Below are 23,040 nucleotides of genomic sequence, written 5' to 3'. Positions count from 1 at the left end.
CTAAGGACGATAGAGCCAACCACATGTACTCCTTAGCCTAAAGCAATCAGAATCAATGCAAGTACCTTCCGAGTTACCCAAGCTGGCTACATCATCTTCTCTTTGTATTTTAATATCCGCGCAAATCAGAAACAATGGCCAACACTCCCCCCCAACACAGGGAAGCCATACGGCAGGGGCCAGACCTATGGGCCACCAGTCGTGCTGACTGCCGGGGTGGTGTCGAGTCAGGAGGACAAGAGGGTGCCACCTCAGAGCCCCCCAGAAAGGGGGAAGGAAGAAATTAGAGCGTATCCTCTACGCCATACAGTTTCCTTCTCGGGCCCTTTCATACGCCACCACTCAATCTTGTCTACAGGGTGGAGGGAGAGGGGACTGGCAGAGGGAAGGAGGGGTGGGATGGGTGGAAAGAAAGCAAGCAGGCCAGCAGCCTCTTCTCTGTCTTCTCTGAAAGGCCACCACCCACCGTTGGGGAGGGGGTGGGGGTACGGGGGTAGCAATGGCGGTAGAGATGGTGGCGGGAAGGGGTGGGTGGCGGGGGGGGGTGGTTTGTGCAGGGGATGTCCGAACATCAATTACACGTTTGTTCGCTTCTGGGTGACACTCAGGTGACCCCTGCTGACCCCTGGCTGAAAATGCTCGTCAAAGAGACCCCGCCTCCACAGGCCTCCTCGCCGTTGCTAACTGACAAGGCATGGGCCATTAACCTATTGTCAGGCAAATGAAACTTCTGCATTGATGAAGCCATTATTAGGTCCCCCCCAGTCAGACACAGAAGAGGGGACTAAAGACACTGGGCATTCATTTCATGGACTGGGGGACCTGCACTGAGGCAAGCTAATTTGGCTTCATCAATGAGACTGGTTTAGTGAGCTGGAGAAAGAGAGAGAGGGAGGGAGTGTTTAGGGAAAAGCCAGGGGTGGTTATCCATTGGCGCAGGAACGTTAACTGTGGTTTTAAACACAGAGAGAAAAGGGAGTTTACAAAAACGGCCACAAAAAAAAAAAAAAAGGGAAAACAGCCAGACAGTTGTGGAGTGATAAATTAAAGATGGGTTTTTAATACTGTTGAATACACTCTTCATTCAGTTACAAATGCAGGACTATTTTTGTTCAGGATACCTCCATGTTGTTGTTGTTGTTGTTGTTAATAATATCAGGACAGTTCTTAATACACATCGGCGGCTGGTTTCACATTTCTATTTATGAGCGCTTTTATCACAGGGACACCAAACTGCATTCCTTCATGGTTAAAAACCCCTCATACTCATATTGGCGAAGTAAACCAGCAATGCAAAGCCAGAACATGCTGTACAGCCAAAGGCACGTGAAGTGTGTTAACAAAACAAAACAGTCTTGCTAGCAGCTGGTATGAAAACTATGACATGTGAAACCATCATCTGATGATCAAACTATGAAAAATGTTTTGGTTAAAGCGCAATTGTAGCTTCCTTATTATTATTATTATTATTTTTTTTAATTCTTTTTTAAGTTGATTCAAGTTCTTAAGCGGGTCTCGAGATCTTGTAAGCAGTTTGTGTGTGTGTGTGTGTGTGTGGTGGCTGACAGCTTTGGCAGCCTGCTCCTCTTGCAAGCATCGTAAAGATATTAATCACTCCGGCCAAAAGGCCAAGCTGACAGGTCCCTGAGCCTACCGCCCGCACCTCCTCCACAGCCCTGTTTCACATGCTAATGCCCCACGGGGAGTCGCCCAGGTTTATCCGTCCCCTCGGCCCTCGCCACAAAAACACCCGCCTGACATTTCTTTTGCCACTTTTTTTATTATTATTATTACAGATGGCCAAGGTCCCTAGTCACCGCCCCTCCGAGCCACACAGTGAGCCGCCGGCAGATAAAGAGGGTCCCCGACACACAGACGGTGTGTGTGTGTGAACGTCAGCAATGGTCAATGACTTTTAAATAGCTGGCAATAGAGTGAGCATGAATGACCAATAAGCTAATTCAGCTCATTCATTCCCTTGACTTGACTCCATCTGGCTTGAAAAGGCCCTTTTATTAAACGCTGGAGGCAACCTCCGCGTGTGATTGAGGGCTTTCATTATTAACTCTCAACAATTAATGTCACATTACATGCATTATCCTCTCCTCCGGCCCCCCCTGTGAGCAGGTCTCAAGTGGCGCTTGAGCCAAGTGGATGAGGGTGGGGGGTGGGGGGGTGTAGCGACATGGCCACCCAGGCAGGTGTCCCATTCTTGGGACTATTGTGTTGCGGTGCATTTTTCTTTTCTTTTTTGCAAGTTAAAAATAATAGTGAGAAGGGGTGAGAAACGACCAAATGAATTTCCACTTGTACGCCTGTAAAGGTCGACGCACACATACTTGTGGAATTAAACTGCCAGAACACGCTGTTAAGAGACGTGCATTTTGTGGTTAAGGTTGTGAGAACGGGTGCAAGTATGGAAACCAATGGGGTGGGGTTAGCTGCTATACTGGATGAATGAGTTTTTAAACAGGGCATGTCCTCACACATTTCTAATGGCTGGCTTATATAAACTACTTTCATATGGTGTGTGCAAAACAAAGACAGGCAGATAAGAGATAACCGATAAGACAGAAATTTAAACAATCTTTTAAACAATAAAAGAAAGAAACGATGAGAAAAGCCAAAAACGTTCCCGTACCTTTCCCGATCACAAGGCCACACTTGTCCGCGGGTATCGTGTAGGTCACCTCCTGAATTCCTCCAGGCGCCCCGACGTTCCAGTCCCCACGTCCTCTTCCACGGCCCCGGGCTGCACCGCCGAATCCGTCACGCTCCTGCACAGGGGGAACACAGGTGGTAACACCTGCTGCATCTGTACCATCGAGTACACCCACAACACGTATGCCTTAACATGCCGCTTTCTGGGAACGACTGAGATCGGCAGTAAAGTTAATAGATAAATGTGCCCGTGATGACCGTACAGGTCAAGGCAACGCAACATATTTGGCAGATCAGCCACAATCAGCTGCTACATGGGACATTTTAACTAGAAAAAAAAAAAGAACCAAATAAATAAAACGGTCATGTATTTGGCTAATAAATAAAAAGAAAAAAAGAAAAAAACAAACAAACTATTACTGTCATTAACCCCTCCCCAAACACATTAATTGCGCTATCCGTTGTTAAAGTGAAGTCTACAGCATGGTCCCAGTGAGACTTGTCCCTTAAGTGCCAGACTGACATTTCCACCAATGGCTGAACACCCAGTGACTGAGGGAGTGAAGGGAGACGGGGAGGGTGGGGTGGGGTGGGGATTGGGGGGACAGAGAAAGCAGACGAGCTCGCTGCTGTTACCTGTCCATACAACTGACTGAGGTCCCCCAAACCGGGCCAAAGGCCCAGTGGGTCCAGGACGGGTCGTTCTGGGGTCAGGCTGGACCCATCCAGGGACCAGCCGGTTTGGGGCGGGAAAGGGGATCGCTACACGACAACAACCACAACAACAGAAACAATAACAACAGGCAGTGACAGTATGGAGGCTTCAGGAAACAAAATGGCGGAAAAAACAAAACACAGCACCCTCTTTACACTACGACCCCTGTTTGCTTTCAAGTGAACTGTTGATCTAGATAGGGCAAAAACAGTCACAAAAGTGCTAACAACATTATCAATTGTGTAAATCTTATTTCTAACAAATGAAAACATTAGTGTAAAGAGGGTCACTGTCAGTCAAGTCATACTGATAAGTAACACTGAAAATGTAGAATTACTGTACAATCTTGTTAAGCCGTTGCTTACTTAAAAGAAAATCCTTGTGAAAGATTAGCAAGAATGATCTGTGTTAATTAACAAAGAATTCCTTTGTAACAGGTTATTATGCAATCCATTCCTTTCCAGAGGTGTTAATGGGGTAGAACGAGTGACATTTGCAGCTCACTGACGGAAATAGCTGGCTGTGAATACGGAGCAAAGAACAATCAGGGCGTTCTAGAGGGCTCTCTAGACGTCAGGTTACACATGCAGCCTCTAGAGGGTTCTGCTCTCTAAAGGGAAGACAGAGGCTTTAAGGAGCAGACAAGGGTTAGAGACAGCTTGGAGAGAAAGCCGGAGGTGGGAAGAAGGAGGAAGAAGAAGGAGGAGGAGAAGGAGAGGGAGGGGACGAGGTGGGCGAGTGGACGGTAGGGCGAGCTGGTTGGCGAACCTGTGCAGTGTGGACCAGCTCGTTGATGAGGTGGACCGCGTGCTGGCATCTGTCCGGCTGGCCCATCACCTGGGCAATTCGGTCGGGGCTGATGCCATCATCTGTGCAACGGGAAACACATTTGAGTAATACCCAAAATAAAAAGGGCCGAATCAACAGCGACCCACTCAGCGCTTCATTCAAGAAACATCGGGAAGAGTTAAAACACAGATTTACTGCCAACGAGAGGGGGAGTGAGAGAGAGAGAGAGAGAGAGAGAGGGCGATAGAGCAGGCAGGCTCATACATCATGTTTGGGCAGAGAATTCAGATGCAAATTGTGGACGTTGTTTTGAGAATAATTGACTTCCATACACCAGCACCAGGGGATGAGGAGAAAATAGGTGTTGGGGCAGTTACAAGTTATTTTCTTTTCCATTCAATTGCCATTCAGCTGAATATAGTATTCCCTGTAGCTAAAACAAGTGATATTTAGATATATTCACCTACAAATGTGGATCAGGTTGTGGATCAAGTTATGTACCTTAAATTATTTAGCCTTGAACCACATGTAAAAAAATAAAAAAAATAAAAAAAAAGATCAGTCAGTAAACTAAAATGCCTCTACAAGTTGTTTTCATTAAAATTCCCATACAGAGGGTTTTCCTAGAAACCTATTCACCATTTCCACATTACCATTAGAGCCAGTACCACAGACCACAATGTGTCTTGGAATGTATGAAAGATGTATCTCTGATGACGAGTGCCAAAACTGAAGTATTAGCACCAAAAAGAAAAGAAAAGAAAAAGAAAAAAGGGGTGGCGGTGTTACCGCAACAATGAGCAGGAATCGCTCCGATTCACTTTTTCATTCCAGACATGATGCACCTAGATAGCTAACAGACAGACGTGGAATAAAATGACTTCACGCTTTGCCCGAGATGCTGTTGTCTTACATGGAAAACATGTAATGGTGTGCTTTTGTATGAAGGCCAGAGATAAATGTCGTCATTTAAAACTGCCTTGCAAACGCACACACACACAGCTTCGGAGATACTATGAGGCGACACAATGGAAAGTCTGACACAATGACACCCCCGACACCCCCAACACCCCGCCTCCTAGACACACACACTCCCTCCCTCCCTCCCCACCGTCTGTCCGGTCCACCCATGGCGGTGCACCCACCTGGCTTGAACTGGATCCTCACGCCGGCGTCGTTCTGGATCTTCTTGATCATCTCCCCGTTCCTGCCAATGACTATGCCCACGGCAAACCGTGGGACAGCAACCTGAGAGGGGGCAGCCAGAACAGGCTAAACGGTAGAATTTGAGGGAGTAGAGTGGATGTACAATTCTTCATATTTGGCTGGTGTTTGCAGTGTTATCAATATCAGACATAACATTATTGCCATACAAAAGATTGGGAAGTGTTAGCACGTCCAAAGGAATATTCTTTACATTAGAAATAAATACGCATGCCGATTACTGACATGACTAAGTAAAAGTAAACATAGGAATTTATGTAAAGGCTACTGATATCTGACATTTTTCCTGATAAGGATTATTCAAATATTGATATACTTCAGCATAACCATATTTCCTTCAAGAAATAATTGAAGAGATAAGATTATTGATTTAACTGTGCATGAATGTTACAGACATAATGTCATGTTAAGGAATATGTTACTCGGTCTTGCATTCATTTAAGGAGTATTTAGAAAAGAAAAGCACTTACATCCATGCTGCTTCCACCCATCCTGGAGCCAAAGTCTCCTCTGCCGGTACGGAAGTCTCCCTGGTCCTTGTCCCGAATGATCTCCACCACCAGCTCACGGGCTTGCTACACGGAGCACACATGCCACACACACAGATTAATCGATGATCCGCAAAAAGAATCAACTTCAACTACTGGAGGTACTACAGATTAAGGGTACTACTGCTTGCTGTATATGGATTAATGCTAGTCCTTGACTAAAATTGAGATTATTTTTTGGTCTAGAACTAGGTTTAATCCTTGTACAGCAACATGGGCCCTATTAAGTTCTATAGGTAAGTAAGGGGGGGTCCAAATGCCCATGGACACACTTCCCCATCAATTCCAAATATCACCACCAATCCCCATATTTCCTGTCACTTTTGAACATCCCAACTGAATAAAGGTAAAGTAAACAAACAAAGCTCATAAACTCTAATAATCTTATAAAGTAAATTTAAATCAATTCTCATCCAGCACACAAACTGATGGAATTTCTAGCTACTAAATGCCTCCTGCAGAAATCATTTTGTAAGTGTAAATATAAGCACAACAGATCGGCTCTGAAAACGAACATTCTGAACAGTTATGCATGATTTCTTAGTCAATTATTGACAATATATGTGATGCCAACCCACAGCTGGATTCAGACCTAGGGCAAAGTCGGGGGGAAATAAATTCAAGGACTTTGGAAATGACAGTATGGTTTTTCAAAGGTGGTCAAGGCAACAGTATGACTCAAAAAGCAGTGATAACTGAATCCTAAACCCACACATTTTGATGACCCCAATGCGGCAGCCACAAAGTAAATAACAATTTACTTTTAGATTTCACTTTGGGAGTCAATCCCTCTAAAATATAAATAAAGTACTCTGAATTTCAACCAGTTGTAAGTCAACGCAGTCTCCCAGCATAGCCTACTACTAAACATGCGCTTATAAATGACAAGCATCAAACACCCTCGCCCCACCCACACAGCCCATATAAAAAAGACCAGTCTGAGGGGAACGTGACGCAGACCTGCACTTTGTAAGGATCGCCAGTGATTCTCAGGGGCTTGTCCACTCCTGTTGGCATGGGGCCATCTTGGATCATGATCATCTTAACTCCTGTTCTCTCCTGGAGTACACAAACACACACACACACACACACACACACACACACACACACACACACACACACAGATTAACACACAGATAAACACACACCAGCACACGCAAAATCACTTTGCATATATCACTCAAATTCCTCCACACTGCAACACGTCCTTAGTGGCATGTTCAGATAGTCCCACAACAGGTGTTCTGCTGAAATAGGCAGTATTTCTAGTTTCCACTGACTAAGTGCTGGAGGTCGACACATATGAGTTTTTCTATGGCCGATGCAGACATTCAGAAATCCAGGTCAGCAGATGGCCGATATATGCTGCTTTCCCCCCCCACCATTTGTAGGATAAAATTAAAGTTGAGAATTTTTCAGGCGAACACCCTTCTTCAGACTATATTAAGAAATTACACAGGTTATCCAAAAAATAAACTCTGTCAAACTTTTAGACGGTGGTTAGTAATTTTCTAGCAAAGTATCATCATCATCTTCAAGCCGTTCTACGTTTTCATTAGTCCATGCACATTATAGCTAAATTCCTGTGTATAAGCCGCAGGACAGTGTTTTATGCAAGTTAAAAGAAACAAAAATCATATTAATACCATATTAACCTCATAGCTGAAGAAAGTTTGTAAAATCAATGTAAAAGCCACAGTAAAAAGCAGTAGTACAAAGCTAAAAAATATTTTAACTAGCCTACTAAAACCCTGTTTTTTTGGTTTCATAATAATGTCTGTTGGCAGACACTGTTAGAAGGCTAATGGACATGACCTACTGATAGCAAAAAAAAAGAGATTGTATTCCACGTATGGATACAAGCGACTAGCGATGACGTTGTAGAAGTCTCAAGTTTCCGGTCTCAAATGCAAAACGACTAGTCGCATTAGAAGGGGCATTGTCAGAATCAACTCTTGTTAAGTGTAGCCTAATCATGCTTTTGAACACAGTTTTTTTTCAGCTGCAGTGAGGGTGTGTGACAACTGCTCCACCTCACTCACAGGAGAGAGAAATTCTCAGACACCCAAAACGGAATTGATAACGTCAGAGTTTCACAATATAGTCTATAATAATTCAACCTTGACGGTGATTGTTTTGGTAGGCATCCCTACCATCTAAACTACTATCCCTAAGCTACATCTGGTTGAAGTTTCGCTGGCTGGGCTCTGGCTGAGGTCTAATGGTAATCTAATTGACTCAAGGGGCAGCATGCGAGCGTGTTAAATCTGCTTAATATACCAATGCCAATTAATTAAAAAAAATAAAAAATGCCAGGAGAATATTGTAAACAAGCTCTGGAGAACATTGTAAACAGGTCTAGAGAACACTGTACACAAATTTAGATAACACTGCACACAAGTCTGTAAAGAACATTGCACTGAATTTGGACGCAGGCTTGTTAGACTGTGTGCTTTAGTGGTCTGTGGTCTGCTCAAATACTGATTACAGACTTGGCTGCGACACAAATGGAGGTCAATACAGGGGAGGGGAGGAGTACATGTCAGTTCTCCAGGAACGACCAATAACAGCTACTCGTGAGCATTAGAGGACTTAGGCAAAAGACTTCAGGTTTTAGGCTCTAAAAAGTACTTAATTTGTGCTTGTGAAGCTACATTAAATTAATTAAAGAGCGTTTAATATCAATTTTGTAAAATTAAATCTAAATCTACACACGGATTTCATATATGCTTTAGGATAGAGGCATCCTTGGCAGCTTTACCTACTGTCTAGTCATGCTATGTAACAGTCTGCTTTCATACACCGGTAACAGCATGGACGACAACCTATACTACATAAAGAGGTATACTAGGGTTGGGCAATGTCAACAGAAACCTGTACAATGTCTGTACAGAAACCAATCGTAAATGTTCTACATCAAATTACACGGCATATTATAGGCTACATGTAACATGTATGGCCTGATGACAGTGGACTTTTTAAAGGTTACTTTCAACTCATTTACTTTCTTTCTTCGTAGAATGTGAATTTGATTTCATAGGAATTTCAACATGTTTCCCAAATGACTTGGTTATCAGATTTATGAACATCTTCCTCAAACCTTTTGGAGAGCTACTGTTGCTACAAACATGCTGTAGACCCCTGGTCCATAGAGTAAGTGTGTGTCTAGATTATGGGGAAGTGGCATCACAATGGTTGTTTTCCATCGTGATATTGGTCAACGACATACATGTGTGTTTATGCCAAATCAGGTGAAAGGGTCACATATTATACCAGATATTTTCAGCCATGTTGGTAAACAATCATATTTGAAGATAAAAAAATTGTGCAAGGTTTTACTCATGTAAAACCTTGAGTTCATCCTATGTGGTTACGTGTTTCCTGTGTTCATCCTATCCTTCACTAGGAGCTACTCATGGTGAGTGAGGAGATGGCCGAGAGCAGTTCTGACCTGCAGCTGTTTGATGGTGTCCCCTCCTTTCCCGATGACCAGGCCCACTTTGCTGGCTGGGATCAGGATCTCCTGGATGGTGTTGTTGCCATCCATGTCGTTGTGGAAGCCCGGACCGTTCCGACACCGCTCCACGATCTGCCCCAACAGTCTCTTCGCCTGCCTGATGGCCAATCACAGCAGAGGATGGATCAGACAAACCAGTGCCCATACCATTACACCACAGGCCTGCCTGCATTACTTTGCTTATGTGTGCTGAATTGGGAATGTAAACACTTCACTTTTCCCAACTAGCCTTGTGGTAAAGTAATATGCTGGTATGTCCGGGGAATTAATACTTGCTCAATACTGTACTATGATAGGATTGATTGAGTACTTGCTCAGTACTATCAGTACTGTCATTGAGCGTTGAGAACTAGCTCAATACTTTCAGTACTGTAGTATGTTACTAAGGGAGATGAGTACTTACAAAATGCTTTCAGTACTGCAGTATGTTACTAAGGGAGGTGAGTACTTACTCAATGCTTTCAGGGCTTCCAGTGAGAGTACAGGGTCTGTCCATCATACCCCCACTATCTGATGAAAAGCACACACAAACATTATTCAGCACATTACATTAGATGATCACTGCTATTAAAAAATCAAACAATCTATCCACACATTCTGTAACAACCTGCTCTCTCTAACATACTGCCAGTATTTGTTAACATTCAAAGTTATTACAGGGGGATTACAATGCAGCTCAATGTGCTGATGTAAATGACGCAAGTCCTTGTTTTTCCGGTTTCATTTTTTCCATCGGCCATAATGTGCACAAGTCATCTGGAGCTAAGGGATCCCAACTTACCAGCAGCAATCTGTATCTTGCAACCAGATTCCAATTGAATCCTTGTGATCTGTTCGCCTCCTCTGCCTATAACTAAAGAAAACGTGTGGAGTCACACACTTGCTAGAAAAAGCATGTGATCACAATCCCAATCTTAGTCCACCAATTACTCACCAACAGTTTGATCATGTTCAGAAAAACGCGATTCCCAAATTCCCAAAACACTGATCGGTATATTTATTCTGATACCGTGCATACAGTATAATTACCAGATAAACTCATAATTGACTTCTTTATTAACATACTAGAAGTTGCACAAAAACATCATTTAAGTAGTATAACTTCAGTAGTCCTTGCCTAGAAGTCTGGAATTTGAGTTTGAGAACACAGAACTAATCTACGAAACCATGCATAAGTGCTAAATGCAGAAACTCAAGAATTTATATAAACTGGTTGAGAATTTGAGTACTCTGTGCATTCTCCCCTGACCCACTAGCTACTCCCCTTAGCCCCATCCACTGTACTTACTGAATCCAACCATTTTATCAGGCACTTTGTAGTCTTCTGTGATAATAGCCCTGGAAGAGAGAACACTTGAGTTATTGTCATCATAAGACAAGAGGTATGCATTCACTCCTTAGGGTGAGGTCATACACAGTAATATTAGTGTATTCAAACACAGATTAGCTTAAGATGCATATTATCCACTGGCGTTGCAGTGAAAATCAATAGCCTTTCACACTGTACTGCATCAATAACAGAAATATAGCCTATTCCATGCAATATTTCCTATGGAATGTAAGATAAAGTGGCGGCTGCTTACCTTTGATGTACCATTCCACCCAGCTGGCTGCCAACTGTTGGAGAGAAAAGAGGGAATATGCTGACATATCTAAGGAGACGACACATCTGTCTGTGTGTGCTGACACATCAATATTAGGTTGCAGTGTGTGTGTATGTGTGTGTGTGTGTGTGTGTGTGTGTGTGTGTGTGTGTGTGTGTGTGTGCGCGTAGGGAGAGAACTGGAAAGTTCACAGCTGGTTAAAGCGATATCTAATGGAAGATGCACAGACGTGTTGTTGAATGGTTGAATGGATATGGCTGCATGGATACAACTTTGACACAAACAAAAGGGAAAATAAGTCGGAATGGCACATTACGTTTTGCTTTCCGAGCAAATTGCCATCTCCTTTTTCTCATATTTTCCTTAATCTTAAATCCATTTAATAAAAGGTCAAACATAGGCAAGGTCAAATAAAGACCAAAAAGGCGGCTGTAGTTCACTTTGGTTTCTGGAAAAGAAAAGGAAAAAAAACAGAGTAGAACTAGAGTGGACACTAGCGTTAGCAGACGCATAGCCAAAACGCCCCACCCTCCAAATTAACCCCAAATTCTGCAAAAAGTTAGCCACCCACGTGTTTCTGACTTCTCCACCCCAGGAGCCTGACGAGACAGGAGCATCATAAGGGATCTGCATTTTCACCTCAGAGGGGCTGAAGCTGATGAAACAGATCACCATTTTGGGTGCGAGGCCGGAGATTATGTTTTATGGCGCAGTTACGCACACAAGCCTCCGATTTAAGGGCGGAGTGGGAAAGCATTTTCTTGTACCCCTAAAAGAACCAACTGTTCCTCCAACTATTTCCTTCCTAAATTGTTCTCTGCATTAATGCAGATTTACGGTAAGAATCAGATGCAGTGAATAATCATTTACATAGGTCACTGGAAATTCCCAACCCCACACCACCACCACAACAACTCCGATCCCTCGTCCAATCAGTGACACTGACCATGCCTGTGATTCTCAAAACATGTTTCTAATGTCATTCTGAAACCTTTAGGAAATGTCACACAGCTGGTTTACGCTGCACTGGCTTTCAAAGATAACTCGGCATCGTCTCAGCGGCTCCGATGAGCCGCTTGTGTACAGCCGTCTCAGGAACAGAATGTCCTCGGCCAAGCATGCCGTAGAAACAAACGCAGCACAGAGAGAGAGAGACGGAGAGAGAGACAGAGAGAGAGAGAGAGAGAGAGAGAGAGAGACACACACACAGAGAAAGATAGGAGAGGGGGGGAGGCTCACAACATACGAGCCTGTCCCCTTGCTCGTCTCTGTGTTGGTTTACACACAGAAAGCGTGGCCTGTTGTGCAAGTTTAATGTATTGCACTCTATAGAAAAGCACCAATGCCTCCAAAATGCTTGCATGAGAAATTTGCCTGGCAAAGAAATTAGTCTGAATATTGATTTCATGTCAGGACTGTAAGCACAACAAAACCGATATAGTCAATGACAAAAACAAACTGCTGGTATTCCTCACACTTGTTAAAACAATTCGCTGGGGTGAGCAGAAAGCACAAAGATACAGTACATATCAATCTTGTCTATAGCCTGTCACTAATAGACAGAACAAAGGCACACCTATATGAACTTATGCACCGCAACTCCTTTCTACAAATGGCTACAAGCTAGCCTTACAGGGTCAGGGGTCAAAACGTCTCAGATTATTTCCCCTAGTGTTAATCCCAGAGTCACTGGGAAACTGAGACACCACACTAGTGTTGTAATGTGGCTGCTTTGTGTGCCACACGCCACATCCAGTCTACTACAAGTGACCAGCGTATTGAGTTTAATAGTGACCGCATTGGTGCTACTAACTTGTGATCACTACGAACTGTCAGCAAACCTGAATCAAGCTTGTCTACTGCAGGAACTTGTAGATACAAGTAGACGCTAACAAAAAACTCATAGCACAGCAGTCAACAAGCAGGTCAAATTGAACACAAAGCACTGAAATACATTGCAGTGGGGAGGGGGCGGGGGGGGCATGTCAAACCACCTGAAGCTTGTTTATAAAGCCTCAAGGATAGCCTACAGAGCACTCAAAACAGTTGATGTGTTTCTAAGGCAATGGGCTATCTTTGTGTGTGTGTGTGTGTGTGTGTGTGGGTGTGTGTTTTGACCTTCTGAAACTTCACACTCAACAGGTAGCCTATCAATCCAACAGAGATAATGGCGGGGGCCATTTTGGTTTTCATTATCAGAGCAAGCAAAGTGTTATAAAAATGCCCGTTGGGTGCTCAAGGCACAGGAACAGATCAACTGATCACTTGTGCAGACACGGCAGACTCGCAGAGTTGTGCTTTTCAATAAGAGGGACATGAACATGTGTAACGGTTTTCAGTCCTTTCCAGTCTCAAAAAAAGATATCTCTGTCTATGCACCCCTAATGGACGTTGACTGTATTTCTTTATTAAAAGACAATAGGCTAAGTGCAAGAAGCAATGAGAGGCAGCTGAACAAATGCTTGTGGTTTTCAAAAAACAGAACTTCTGAGAGTGTGACTGTGTGTGTGTGTGTGTGTGTGAGCGGGGGGAGAGAGAAAGAGAGAGAGAGAGAGAGAGAGAGAGAGAGAGAGAGAGACTGCTTCAATTGACTTAACAGCTTCCCATTCTAAAACTTGGAAAAATATTCCAGCGACAATGACTGGACCGAACCAGTGGAAATGGACCGGGGCAAAGATTAGTCATATCCAAAGGCCTTACATAAGGCTTTCGATGTACACAGTCTGCCTTTCTTAAAGAGACATTGTCTGCGAGCGAGGGAATTTTCCACCAGCTGCATTTGTGTGTCTGTCTCTCCAATCATGGTGTCCTCACCCAAGCTGTGGACGGGGAGGAGAAGGGGGAGGAATACGAGCTCTTTATCTTCAACCTTTTGTCTTTTCAACTTTAATATATTAATTAATTGCAGGGCAAGTCTCCCTGGAGCAACTCGGGGTTAAGTGCCTTGCTCAAAGCCACAACGGTGGCACCCATGAGTTTCAGGCTACTGAATGCTAGCCACTCCACTAGCATTGCCAACTGGATAACAAATTGTTCCTCTCCACTTCACCCTTCCTTCTCTCCCGTTCTTCGTTCAACTTCCCTATCTCTCTCCCTCTCTCCCGCCCCCCCTCTCTTTCCCCCATTTGTTTCTCTCCGAAGACAAAAATACCTCCGCGTCCCATGACGGCTAAACTTGATAACGCAAACTTCAGTTTCCCTTCGGTTTGGCAGCAGCTTGACAAGGAAACTGCATGCGAAAAACACTTCTCTGCATCTCGGCTTTTTTCCATTTCACTGGTAAAACTTGCATGGGTGTTTCATGTGTACTTTCCCAATGTTTATGCTACAGCTATTAATTTACAGAGAGAGTAGTGCCTTTACCATGTACAAAACATACCAAAACGTCAGCCATTTGTACAGACCCACTCCTGAGTCAGCATTTCCCAGTTGTGTCTGACTCATCATGTAAGAGTATCAAAGCAACTAGCTAATGAAATCAGACAAAACTGCCAGCAACTACTTTAATCCTACTAAGTAAAAAAGAGAAAGGAGTCGGACCAAGCATTGCGGAACATGACTTCTGAATTCTGTTCTTCGGTTCTTATTTCTGCCCAAGCCTTCTTTTGTGCTGGAGCGCAAAACCGGTTTCACTTCTCCTGCCGCTACGGCGGCTGCTGCTGCCACTGCTTAACCTACAGCTAAACATCAGCTAAAGACTCCCAGAAGCCTCAGGTCAAAACTGCCAAGACAACAACCACTCCGACCCTCCCCTCCCTCGTGTGTGCAGCCTTCTGACACACACCCACACTGTTGCAGCTAGCCAGTAGCCCCACGCACACACACACATGGCCGTCAGAAGACCAGGCCCAGACGAGTGTCCCGCCCTGGCCTCTGTGCGACTTGTGATCTGTTGTGGCCCGACCTGGCAGGGATAATGTACTTTGTGAGGCAGGAGAGAGTAATCCGCCCCTCAAATAACATCCACTAGCTGGCCAGCGCGCCAGCTATTGGGCCCGTCCAGCTAGGCCACGGGAGCAGAGCATGTGATTCAATTCAGAGGCCCTTCAGAAACCTGACCAGGCCACAGAGAGAGAGAGAGGGAGAGAGAGACTTGGAAAGGGGGTGCAAGAGCAAGAGAAGGTGTGTGTGTGTGTGTGCATGCATGTGTGTGTGTGTGTGTGTGTGTGTGTGTGTGTGTGCGCGCGTGTGTGTACGACAGAGTTGCACTCCGACAGTGGAAATGTACTCCGCGCTGGCTTTGAAGCCCTAGAGGTCAATGGGAGTGAAACTACACTCTGCATGCGTGGCCATTTTTACAACCCCCCGACTCACTCTTACTGTCCCCCTCAGAGCCCCTACCCATCCAACGTGGCCTTTACTGTATTTTCAAAAAAGGAACGACCCATTAAGGGCATGCCATACTTGGCCCTCTTGTTTCTACAACATGGCTCAGCTACCTGACGCCAGTTTGACAAAACTGAATCAAACCAGTTTGTCATAATTACATAAATGACACAGATTGGCAATTAATCATATTTCAGATTTAACATTCATTTTAGTTTTACTTGCTTTTTCCTTGATTTTTAAAAGGTGGACATTAACAGAGATTGTGGCAAGTGTTGCATCATGAGGGGATTTGAGGTCTTACATGCTTTCATTTAATTGCTTTAATTATTTCACATTATAAGCAGCTAAGAGCTTTAGAGCTCAAGGTGCTGCCTTCTAAAGACTCATTCAACATCTACTGAACTAACCACCGGGCCACTGTAGCCTAGGTTTCAGTTTCAACACTCAACCACCGGATCTTCGGCGCATGAGTAACAAAATGGACTCCGGTGGGCGGTGTATTTAGGGCCTCGACAAGGACCTAGATGACCTGTCACAACACAAATCAAGTCCAACCACTGAACTACAGCTCACTGAACTTTAAGGCCAAACACTTCTGAACCCAGCTCCAAATGAACATGTGCCACTTTTCGCAATGATCTACTCCTTCAAGGAAACACCTCTTTCCTACCAAAACACACACAACTATGACTGATTTCATCTTATCATATGTTCTGCCAAACAAAAACAGTAACGTGTACTTCCAATTCAGCAAATAACCAATTCTCGCCTATTTTCAAGGCCAGAAGAGACATGCTTTGTTTTGGACGTGCGTCTTCTCAGCCGACCCCCTACAGCTAACTGCAGTGTCTCTTATCTGGCCCCATGTGCACGTGGCCACGACACTTCAAAAAGCTGGTAGAGTGGATCAGTCGAGCTCTTAGGCATGACGGGACCCACGAGGTAGAGTCTTCATGTTACACTGTTTGCTATCCGCCGTGTCTTGAGCAGTGCACACAGACCCACTGTTTGGTCAAGGCCAATGAACCGCCGGTTCGCTGGACGGAGGTTCCCTACTGACCAGACAGAGGGCTGTGAATGTAAACCAGGGCAGAGACTACGATGACCACTTCTGTGGCTTGAGAATAGTGCACATTTTTGGAACCATTCCTTTTTTTCCCCCCTCTCGCAGATGGACAAGTCATCAGCTAGCAGACTGGTTAAGTGGAGTTTTTCCATTGTCCTGCACCATCCTTTAGCTTCCATTGGTTATCACTGTTAAGTGACATGTGACCAGACCAATCCGACTGGCGAGGCTCACCTCACCTCTTTGGTTATATAAAGTATTTGCACGTGTCTGTATTTCATGTTACACGTACATCAGACAAATGCTAGCACACCGAGATGATGTTAAAAGACTAGGATTCGGTCCAGCCTGTTTTTTTCCCCCCTTGGTCATCACTGTTGTGACATGTGACATGTGACAGGACCAATCCGAATGACGGGGCTCACCTCCATCATCCAGTGTGCGCTTCTGGCCTCCGTAGCCATAGAGTGAGGGGTCCACCACCGGAGAGGAATTGTTCATATGGGGCATCTGGTCTCCGCCCATCTTAGCCGCAATCTGAAAACAGTCAAAGTAGGAAGAGAAGGCCATATAAAGAAGAAGGAGAAGAAGAAGAAGCAGCAGAAGAAGAGGAGGAGGGGAGGGAGAGCGAGAAAGAGATTGAAGGAGAAAGAGAGAGAGTGTGAGAGAGGGAGGGGGAGGGAAAAGAGAAGAGTTAGACATGTGCAATTGATTAAGGTGCTTAGAACACATCTGCCAGAACAAAAATGCGGACGACACCCGGCTCTGGGTGACTACCTCTGTGCCTGGAGAGGCCACTTCACAAACATGGCCAAAATCCAACTCCTCAGACAAGTTCTCTCTCTCTTTTTTAATATATAAAAAAAGGCATTTCAAATGGGACTGTTTATGACTGTAAAAAGGCCTAGTCTGACAACAGCAGAGTCAGTCTAGCAATGACTCCCCCCCCCCCCCCTGCTGTGGTAGGAAAATGGGGAGAAACAGAGTCGGCGAGACGCTAATTGGGTTCTGTTCACACATCAGGCAGTTTCCGCCGGTCCAATTAGCTCTTCGGAGAAACTGTTTGTGCTGCCAGTCAACGCCAACGCCACAAAAGAGAAGTACGCTCGCTCGATCTCCCCATTCTTCTCAGTTGGACAGTTGTCGCTCTCGTTCGCGTATTGCTACATTGCAGCAAATTGTGCTACATTGTGGTCTCCGCTATCGCATGTTCACAAAAGAGCAATTTCTATACAAAAAGACAATATTAGCACACAATGTGTTCCAAAAAGAGGAGGCCAATTAAGGTTTCTGTAACTTCTCACTCACCCTGTTTGAGCCTGATTGTGTCTATCTAGGCTGCTGAAGTCAAGGTGAGTGGTCAGGGGGAAGGGGACAACAAAACTAGATAGCAGAGGAAAATGGAGTGAGGGGGGAGACGAGAGCGAGTGAGGGGCCAGGGCAGAACACCACCACTGGACTACAGTTGGCGACGAGGCGAAGGGGGAAGGGAGGGGTGGGCAAGTGTGTGTGTGTGTGGGGGGGGGGCCCAGTAAGGGGCTTGGTGTAGCTAACTCCTCCTCTTCCCTCTAGCCAAGAGCCTCTTTCTGGAGAATGCTGGGGAGGAATGCCAGAAATGTAAGCGCGCCAATAAATCACACACATACGCACCAACACACACACACACACACACACACACACACACACAGTGAAGGCTGCAAGTTGCCACTCAAGGAGGTAAACAGTCTGTGGAAGCCCCGCGACGCAGGACAACTGGTCACTTGTTGCCGCCTCTGTCTGGAGGGAGAAGGGCCGGGGGGGAGGCCGACTCAGTTGTGTTAAAAGGGAAGCTTCCTTAGGGGGGGTTTCAGCAGGGGGAAGCCCTTGAGGGGTCACAGGGCTGTTGCACGAGGCTAAACCTCCACAAGAATAGTGCAAGAGGGGGCCACTGCAGCTCAGTCCACATCAGCACACGGCAATCACTAGATAAAAAATGACTTCCATATTTAATCGTAACACTGTTCTAGAAAACAAGCTCTACTTTCATAAACAGCTTCTATGCAAACATGAGGCACTCCATGCAGTGCTACTAATTTGGAACTGTAGTTGCACTCCTGAACCTCTTTGCAAAACTAATTTAGCCATGGCTGAGTAAAACAAAACAAGGCATTGTTTTACCAGTGTCAAACTTCAGCTGTTAGGACCACAACCAGGAAATTAAGAAGGGCAAAACAGCAATTCTGGTCCCACAGAGCTATGGTGAGAGACAAGCTTGGCCTCCTCGGGACTTTGTGTACTTTTTAAAAAACGAAGGAGTAGCCGCATGGAGCATATCCTCGGCCTGGAATTACGCAATCTCGTCCGCAGCAGAGGTGTGCAAGCACCAGCACAAGGCCGCAGCTCGGATCTGCGTTGTGGCTCAGGCACCCGGCGCACACAAAGGCACTGATTGTCAGCAACGGCGCATAATTACCCCAAATAAACATGGGCTAAAGCGTGTCTTACATAAAGCCCCAGACCTGGCCAAAAGAAGAAGAAGAAGAAGAAGAAGAAGAAGAAGAAGAAAAAAGAAAAGCCGCATCTCAACGGGCGCAGTAAAACAGCGAAGAGAACGCAGACTGCCGTTCTGGCCGCGCTCCCAGTTCTATTTTTTCCCTCTCCCGCGGAGCTGATGAGGGCGAGAAGCGGAGAGGAGACGAGCGGAGCGTGCGCGAGTGGCACCGGTTTGGTCCAGGGCCCTCTCTCTCTCTCTTTCGCTCTCGGGCTGGCGGGTTCGCGGAAACCATGCGGGGGAGCTGGCTGGGGAGGGACAGCTGAGTGCGACAGCAGCGAGGGGCGAAACTGAAACCGCCCACAGGTGCCATGCGCGAGTACAAGGCCATGTGCACGCACACACACACACACTCAGTCATACCCTAGCACACAGACACACTCACACCCTAATACACACAATATGCGCGCACACACACGCAGGGCAAAACATATGGATAGTTCTGAGACAAATGGCATGGGTGTTACAAAATGGTCCTAGCGCCTCATGGAGGCAGGACACCATTTGCTCATGATGAGGGGGGGGGGGGAATCATCTGTAGGTTCTTCTCTAACCTACATTCTTAATCAAGACAGCAAATATAAGTTGTGAACCCCTCCCTCTCTTGTCCATAGACAGTTAAGTGCCCAAGCACAAAAAGAGAATGACCAACACTCATGGTTGAGGGGGTAGAGGGACATTTGCAGTGTAAAGGTGACAGGTGTGGGCCACAGAGAGAGGCCCAGCATGGCTTTCGACAAGGGCGCCAAGACCTCATCTGAACACCAAGCCCCCGTTTGTCGTGCCGACAGCTGAACCTACACTATATAGGCCTAAACTCCCTGCACTAATCAACCTGGACGTGTAACTAGGTTTTGTCAGGGATACTGCTAAAAATGTGCAATTTATTGTCAACATTTGGAAGGGGTTCAAATTGGGTGAACATATTTTAAATGTATGTAGTCAAACAGACTCAAACTAGCCTACACATTTTATGGCTACTCATCATGACTGAGCATTAGAATAAATTTCCCTCAAGATAAATATGGTATCTATCTATCTTATGTCTCTGTCAGTTTCCAAAACAAACACGCTTATTTTGCACTGATTGTGGACTGGAGCATTACTGGAACACCAACATGTTCGCTTTGGATTAAGACTCAATATCATTATAATGCAACGACTGGGTTGTGTATAAGTGAGGTTTAAACTTTCCAGTGGAAATACCTTCTTTTAAAGATTAGTTTATTATTACATAAATGTAATTCTTCTAAATTACATTTACTGGGGCACAACATTTAGTAGGGTTATAACATGAGGCATATTGACCTACAATGTAACGCACCACTGATAAAGCACAGAGGGTGTTCAGTGGTCCATGAGTATTGAAAAGGTCTAAGGGGGTCAAAATAATGACAATTAGTACCAATTTCGGCAACGTGGACGTCAGTATGACGTAATGACAGTGTGGTGCGATCTGGCACGTGGGTACATTACCCTGCAATTTTTGTTTAAGTAAATAACAGCCAAGTGCTGTAATACTATTACTAAGCAGTAATGTTAAAGCATAAAATGTCAATTTGGCAATTCGAATGTAATACTCCGCCCAGCTAACTTTACAAGTTAAGAATCAACGCGACCGTTTCGCGTTATCTAAAAAGCCTACCGTGAATATATTAACTTACTTTGCTTGACCTAAGTAAAGTAGAAAGCAAATTAGGCCACTCACTGACCCAGGACGATAGCAGTTAGCCAGCTAGTAATCAGCACACCTAACTGGCTAACTAGCTAGCTTAACTTGCTATCTAACGTCGTTCTTAAAGCTGGTGACATACTTTCCAAACTATAGTATAACGTGTGGATATCGGGAAACTACTTCCCCGTGAAGGCAATCAAGCTATATGGAAGTTGTAGTTGTTTTTCAACATTGTACAACTGTCGAGCAAACTGCGTATGCTTGGTTTAAATTAGCTCCTTATAAGTTGTTCGGTGACTTCAAAATGCTTGCTATCGAGGGGCACACTAGTTAGCTTACTACAAACTCAGCGAAAAAAACTAAACTTTACTCGATAAATTACAAGCAACTGTTGCAATGTACTCAACCTAACCCAGTTTGTGATTTGACAAACAACTTGGCTTTCTCTGTTGTTTGTGAGTTAACTTCGAGCAATGTTTGCGTAAAGTCAGATGGTTTACAAGGCTTCGCGGAACAAGGCCACAGCAATAGCAGTATGCTAGCCAGCTAGCTAGGAAGATCTTAACCTAGCTAGCTAGCTAGCTGCAAGTTGTGTGGCGTTACAACAGGTTGCAGTTTGTTGCTCGTGTTTTGTTTTTTTAATCTCTCCAAGTCGCTCACAGTCTTACAAACCAAAAGTTGTTTCACACTTTTCCCCAACTTGACTTGTGTCTTATTAGCGTAAGAGTTAATTGTTGATAGTTTGTTGGGCGTCTTCTGGCCCACATTCTCTTAATCTGCACGCACAGCCATGCAGTCTTAACACTTGGACCTTGTGTAGCCAGTTATGCTAGCTTAGTATGTGCACAAGAGTGTGTTCTCAGCGGGTGAGGGGGGCTGGGGATACGCTGCTTAAAAGTACACTCCTCCCCCACCCTGAACGGCCTAGCTCTAATCTTACGCGATTTCAAAAAGATTCCTCTCTGTCAATTGCATTACCTGTCGGGCTCGGTGTAAAGCGTCGGCGAAGCCGTCTGCTTTCATTCCAGGCTGAGCCACCGAGGCCTGTCCCTGCACCAGCTCCGCCATCATCATCATCCCTACTACGGCAGCGTTCAGCAACACATCCGAAAAAAAAACTCTTTAGCCCAGTAGCGAGCAAGACGATCAGGCAACACGCGCCGACCCCGGAACAGGAAATGAAACCCGTGGAGTTGAAATCTCGCGAGAGAATTTCGTCAGCGACTGAAATCATCTGATGAAGCATTTCTTTTACTGTCTATGATTTTCACAAACCACAGAGACAAGGTAGTGTCAGACAAAGCAGACAATATGGCGAATCGTGGAGACCTACACACAAAACAAATAAGGGCCATGCCGTTATTTGTCACTGAAATGAATAAACAGAGGAAGTTACATTTAATATAGGCCTATTATTATAGCCTAACTATTTTAGGCTACTGGATGTTAAATCACATAAAGGCAATATCACATCTCATAATAACCATAATCTGCCTATATGCAGTAAAGATAATAAGGCAAAAATCAACCCACATGTTTGGCTATCAGAATTCGCCAAAGATCTCAGGGCATCTAAGACTGGCGTTAGAGTAATTTAAATGAGCAAAAATTGTATGAGTGCATATATACCATCAACACTTCAACAAAGAGGACATCAACCAAAGGGATGATGCATCACATATTTGTGAATTGAGACTCAAGGCTTTATGTCTTTCTGTGTGTGTGTGTGTGTGTGTGTGTGTGCTTGCGTGTGCGTGTGTTATATAGCTTCAAAACCAGCTATAAATAGGCCTACCACTTTCTTCCTGGTCTGAGAGATCGATTTGTATGCAAAACTATAAGAGCCTAATGAAAAATGCTAATTTAAAAGAAAAGTTGTCAGACGGATTTAAGTGGGGTTTTCATAAATTTGCCATTCAGACCAATTGCAGGTCTGATAGGATTTCCAAGCATTTCAATATTTTAATGGTACAGCACTACATGTGTTAAATCTATTTTATTTTATTCTTTGTTTGTTTGTTTGGTTGGTTTCTTGTCTGTTGTCTTATTGACCTACTTGTTTTGTTAACAAGTCTTTTTGAGCCACAGGACACTGGAAGGCCTCCTAGCCTAACTTTGAAGAGGATGTGTAAGTTGAGAACAGATGAATTCATTTGGAATCTCCTCAAATCTCCACATGTGGAAACAGCTAACTTTGCACATCTGGCAGATAGTGAGTGTAAGCGGAGTTAAATGCATCAAAATTGCCACCAATTTTCCAGCCTGTTTATGCAAAACAGCCCCAGAATTGCACCCAATAATATTAAAATCCTGTAATTTGAAACTGCCACATATGTCAAAGTAAAAGGGAATAGCTACAGCGAGCGCAAAAAAATATAGGCC

At 44.7% G+C, this 23,040-nt stretch overlaps 1 protein-coding gene across 8 annotated transcripts in view; it reads right to left on the bottom strand.

Annotated features, from left to right (window-relative positions):
• Positions 1 to 21,837, bottom strand: part of fubp3 (far upstream element (FUSE) binding protein 3) — a 30,590-nt gene extending 8,753 nt beyond the window's left edge. For 2 of the 8 annotated variants that reach the window (XM_062553507.1, XM_062553512.1), the window contains exons 1-13: positions 21,637 to 21,836; positions 16,879 to 16,990; positions 11,038 to 11,071; positions 10,743 to 10,792; positions 10,236 to 10,307; positions 9,907 to 9,964; positions 9,389 to 9,551; positions 6,898 to 6,996; positions 5,860 to 5,964; positions 5,311 to 5,437; positions 4,145 to 4,245; positions 3,298 to 3,423; positions 2,642 to 2,777 (exon numbers count right to left, since the gene is read on the bottom strand). In XM_062553507.1, coding sequence (XP_062409491.1) covers positions 2,642 to 2,777; positions 3,298 to 3,423; positions 4,145 to 4,245; positions 5,311 to 5,437; positions 5,860 to 5,964; positions 6,898 to 6,996; positions 9,389 to 9,551; positions 9,907 to 9,964; positions 10,236 to 10,307; positions 10,743 to 10,792; positions 11,038 to 11,071; positions 16,879 to 16,990; positions 21,637 to 21,735 — 1,282 coding nt within the window. In that variant the 5' untranslated portion in view covers positions 21,736 to 21,836. Of the gene's footprint in view, positions 1 to 2,641; positions 2,778 to 3,297; positions 3,424 to 4,144; positions 4,246 to 5,310; positions 5,438 to 5,859; positions 5,965 to 6,897; positions 6,997 to 9,388; positions 9,552 to 9,906; positions 9,965 to 10,235; positions 10,308 to 10,742; positions 10,793 to 11,037; positions 11,072 to 16,878; positions 16,991 to 21,636 lie in introns of all 8 variants that reach the window. The other 6 variants (XM_062553514.1, XM_062553515.1, XM_062553508.1 and 3 more) reach the window with 5 other exon arrangements.
• Between the last annotated feature and the right edge of the window lie 1,203 nt (positions 21,838 to 23,040).

This window comes from Sardina pilchardus, chromosome 14 (assembly GCF_963854185.1).
Source record: "Sardina pilchardus chromosome 14, fSarPil1.1, whole genome shotgun sequence".
Lineage (NCBI taxonomy): Eukaryota > Metazoa > Chordata > Actinopteri > Clupeiformes > Clupeidae > Sardina > Sardina pilchardus.
The sequence above is the reverse complement of the archived record's forward strand: the minus strand, read 5'-3'. Positions and strand labels throughout refer to the sequence as shown.